Genomic DNA, 4,772 nt, shown 5'->3' with positions numbered 1-4,772 from the left:
GCACTTGTTGAGTTGTTATGCGTATATAAAAGGATGCTTGCACAGCAAAGATGACACTGACTCAAGCTGAAGCGGAACCTATCCATCTTCAACTGGCGCGATCATGGGAATCTCTTGTCGTCGCGATCGGCCGCTTCATTCCAATCGGGTCGCTCATCGCCTCCGGGTCGTCCACACGTACGAATTAATGCACGAGGGAGGCGACGGCGGTCAGAACACCCGACGGCGACGCGGCCCAGTGAGATCGACGGTGGCACGGGACGCGATATTCCTTTTCCCAACGCACACATGCACGCCCAAACAAAAACCAGGCCCGGAGTCAACTTCCCGTGCGCGGATTACATTCATCGGTCTGTGATTTTTCCTGGTTTAGAGAGTGTGCCGAGGAAGATCCTGACTGTCCTTAAATAACCCAGAGACCCAGACGCCTTTCACTCCCATTTTCAGATCTCTGCTTCTTGACCTGTGTCGTGAGAAGAAAACCAGAGGAGAGTGGTCTCAACAGCGTGACGGCCGGCATGGGTGGTGCTCGCCGGCTTCTTGTCCTCCTCCCGCTCGCCGCGCTCCTCCTCCTTGCCACGGCGGCCGGCGCGACCGCCGGGGTAACGAGCGGGTACCGGCGGAAGCCGGAGGCGACGGCGGACATGCCGCTCGACGCCGACGTCTTCCGCTTGCCGCACGGCTACAATGCTCCCCAGCAGGTGCCCTCCCCGTCGTCTCTCTCTCTCTCTCTCTCTCTCTCTCTCTCTCTCTCTCTCTGCCGTCTTCATCTTCATTCAGTAGGCTGCAGCCGCCAAGTTCCTCATCTGTTTCCGCATGCAGGTGCACATCACGCTGGGGGACCAGACGGGCACGGCGATGACGGTGTCGTGGGTGACGGCGAGCGAGCCCGGCAGCAACACCGTCGCCTACGGCCGTTCACCGAAGAAGATGGAGATGTCGGCGCAGGGCACGCAGACGCGCTACGACTACTACAACTACACCTCCGGATTCATCCACCACTGCACGCTCACCGGCCTCAAGGTAATTAACTGGTATTACGAGCAACAGACAAGAAACGGGTCTGAAAACTTCCACTGATTTGTGTGAGCTTGTGGATTTGGACACATGCAGCACGGCGTGAAGTACTGGTATGCGATGGGGTTCGGCCACACGGTGAGGACCTTCTCCTTCACCACGCCGCCCAAGCCAGGCCCTGATGTGCCCTTCAAGTTCGGACTCATCGGTACGCTATCTTCCTCACTCCGTTCGCACTTCAAGTACTGCTTCACTGAATCAATAGTCAGAACAACTTTGTAAACAATTACATACCTAAGCCAGTTAGAACTACAGTATACACAACAGAGCAGAAACAAAGTTTCGGTACGATCTACGATCTAGGACAGGATGGGAAAGACCAACAGGGCAGCATCGCCACTGTTGTCGTAGCTAGCATCCAATGTATGTCCACCAATATTTGCCCATGCGTAGTTCAGCCGGCGACGTCGTGAAAGTTGCTGACACGTCCACTTCCTTGCCCATGAGTATCTATCAGGACAGGATTCCCATGTTGACCACCGCAGGGTACACATTGCTCCTGTTTACTCCTGTAACCAGTGCTATAGCTGTCTAAAATGAATAAGGAAAGAAATAATTCAATTCAGAGAAGAATCTGATCGATAGCTGTCGAGTTAGCTGGACATTTATTTTTGAGGAAAAATCAACCTGGATATTTTATTACATGCCAAAAATAAATAAATTAATTGACGTGGCATTTTTCCTCTCGGTGTATATGCTCCTTTTATAAAAAAATGCATTTTAAACATAATACTTCCTCTGGTTTAAAATAATTGCCCGAAAATAGATGTATCTATACACTGAAAAATATCTAGATACATCCACTTTCGGTAATTATTTTGAACTGAAAAGAGTGTTTGAAAATCTTAAAATATTTTACAAAGTGTTTGACGTACATTACACCGTATCCTCCGTGCTCACAAATTCGTTTCAATAAAAATCAACTTTTTTGCAGCCTTTGTAAAAAAAGAAAGAATTGGTGCTAAAATAAGACTTTTCACGAGACACTTTTTTTTATCCTTGTATGTAAGCCACAAAAAAATATCTCTTTCTTGGCTAAACTTTTTTTTTCCAGATGTTAGCTAAACTTCACATTAGAACTTAGAAAGTCAAGATGAACGGGCAACAAAAAAATCTAAATTTTTTCAACATTTTAAATATTGTTTTGTGGATAAAAATAGCATATGCTTCCATGATTAAAATGGAATTTCCGTTAACTAGGCTCTTTTCTGAGGAGTAATGTAATTAACCAAGCTCCGGTTTTTTGTTTCTGTTGTGTGGGACAAACAAACAACCAAGAAAAGAAAGAATTCAATTTAGAGAACAATTTGATTCATAGCTGTCGAGTTAGCTGGACATTAATTTTTGAGGAACAATCAGCCTGGATATTCTATCACATGCCAAAAATAAATAAATTAACTGACGTGACATTTTTACTCTCAGTGTTTGTATGCTAACTTTATTTAAGATGCATTTTAAACATAATATTTGAAAATCTTAAAATATTTTTAAAAAGTGTCCCACTTGTGGCTCCACACCTTACCGTACGTGCTCACAAAGTTGTTTCAAGAATGTATCCTTTTTGGCAGTCTTTGTAAAAAAGAAAGATTTGTTCCTAAATTAAGACTTTTCTCAAGACACGTTTTCTAATCCTTTTACATAAGCCATAAAAAATATCGTTTTTTTGGCTAAACTTCACATTATCACTTAGAATGTCAAGATAAACAGGCAAAAAATCAAAACTTTGTCAATATTTTAAAAATTGTTTTGTGGGAATTTCCCTAACCAGGCTCTTTTTTGAGGAGTAATGTAACTATCCAAGCTCCGGTTTTTTTGTTGTGTTGTGTGGGACAAACAATCAGGTGATCTTGGGCAGACGTTCGACTCGAACAGCACGCTGTCCCACCACGAGGCCAACGGCGGCTCGGCGGTGCTCTTCGTGGGCGACCTCTCCTACGCCGATGCCTACCCGCTCCACGACAACAACCGGTGGGACAGCTGGGCGCGCTTCGTTGAGCGCAGCGTGGCCTACCAGCCGTGGCTGTGGACCGCCGGCAACCACGAGCTGGACTACGCGCCGGAGATCGGCGAGGCGACGCCCTTCAAGCCCTTCACCCACCGCTACCCGACCCCGTTCCGCGCCTCCGGGAGCACGGAGCCCCTCTGGTACTCCGTCAAGATTGCTTCCGCGCACGTCATCGTGCTCTCCTCCTACTCCGCCTACGGCCAGTACACGCCGCAGTGGACGTGGCTGGACGCGGAGCTGCGGCGCGTGGACAGGAAGGTCACGCCATGGCTCGTCGTGCTCATGCACTCGCCCTGGTACAACAGCAACGGGTACCACTACATGGAGGGGGAGAGCATGCGGGTGCAGTTCGAGCGGTGGCTCGTCGACGCCAAGGTCGACCTCGTCCTTGCCGGGCACGTCCACTCCTACGAGCGCAGCCGCCGCTTCTCCAACGTCGCCTACGACATCATCAACGGCAAGGCCACGCCGGTGCGTAATCTGGACGCGCCCATGTACATCAACATCGGTGACGGAGGCAACATCGAAGGCATCGCCAACAAGTACGTTCAATCAATCGTTCCAGAGCTGATCAAACTCTGAGTAAATATATAGGGTGCTCGATCTGTTTTGTTACTGATCAGGATGTTACAATGCAGTTTCACGAAGCCGCAGCCGAGGTACTCGGCGTTCAGGGAAGCGAGCTTCGGGCACGCGACTCTGGAGATCAAGAACCGGACGCACGCCTACTACGAGTGGCACCGTAACCACGACGGCGCCAAGGTCGTTGCCGATTCCGTGTGGCTCACAAATAGGTACTGGATGCCCACCCACGACGACTCCAACTGATCCTCACATCACATGGATGCAATCTGACGAAATAAACATGTAGCAGACACAAATGCCAAAAAATGGCATACATTCCGGCAGTTGTGTAGCTATCGTGAATCTTTGTTGTGTGTGAGCCACGGGTAGACCAGTCATGTCTCGGGGGTGTTTTCAAAAGAGTTGTAAACCTCGCTTTTTTGGTACCTCAATGCATTGGCAATTTGTCATTCGGCAGAGCACCTCCATTCATTTAATTTTAGTTTCAAGTTTTCAACTACTACCTCTGTTTTAATGAATAAAACGCACACACATTTTATGACCACCTTTGATAAAAGAAAGTAACAAAATCTTGATTATATTGTGCTTCCTCCGTTCTAAAATAGTCTACATTATAGCTCCAAAATTTGTTATGAAATAATCAACATTCTAACTTCTAATCAATAACAACACTGAAAACCAAATGGTTTTGCTCTTTTTATTGGACGTTGTTATTTTCATGGGTTAAAGTTTGCTCCACAGAGGTGGTGAACCCCAAGTTTGCTGGGGTGTTCTCGTCGCGGAGGTTAGGGTATTTTGAGGTTTTTGTTGGACGTGGTCATGTTGGATGTCAGATCCACAACGACCGCCGGTTCTAGCAAGATCGGCAATGAGGAGGGGAGAAGGAACGATGATCAGGATCCATGTCATGTGGATCATGACAGAAAGGCGGTGAGTGAGGAGTCTAGGGAGGAGGGGGTTGGCTCCATGTTTGATCAGCTTGCACTTGATGAAGAGGATTTCGATGATTTCGCGATTGAGGATGATGATGCAGCTCTGGCAGAAGGTGCTCGTTGGATGGTTGTATCTCAAATTTTTATAAACAAAAAAAATTTAGTCATCAAGC

General features: G+C 47.5%; 1 protein-coding gene across 1 annotated transcript; it reads left to right on the top strand.

Moving 5' to 3' along the window:
* The first annotated feature begins 322 nt into the window (after positions 1–322).
* On the top strand, positions 323–4,116 carry LOC127292923 (purple acid phosphatase 2). The gene is made up of 5 exons (XM_051322468.2): positions 323–701; positions 823–1,023; positions 1,114–1,225; positions 2,919–3,624; positions 3,721–4,116. The coding sequence occupies exons 1-5, from the start codon at positions 519–521 to the stop codon at positions 3,908–3,910; spliced, it is 1,392 nt and encodes a 463-aa protein (XP_051178428.1). The 5' UTR covers positions 323–518; the 3' UTR covers positions 3,911–4,116.
* The last annotated feature ends 656 nt before the right edge of the window (positions 4,117–4,772 follow it).

The sequence above is a fragment of the Lolium perenne genome, chromosome 1 (assembly GCF_019359855.2).
Source record: "Lolium perenne isolate Kyuss_39 chromosome 1, Kyuss_2.0, whole genome shotgun sequence".
Taxonomy (NCBI): domain Eukaryota; kingdom Viridiplantae; phylum Streptophyta; class Magnoliopsida; order Poales; family Poaceae; genus Lolium; species Lolium perenne.
The sequence above is the reverse complement of the archived record's forward strand: the minus strand, read 5'-3'. Positions and strand labels throughout refer to the sequence as shown.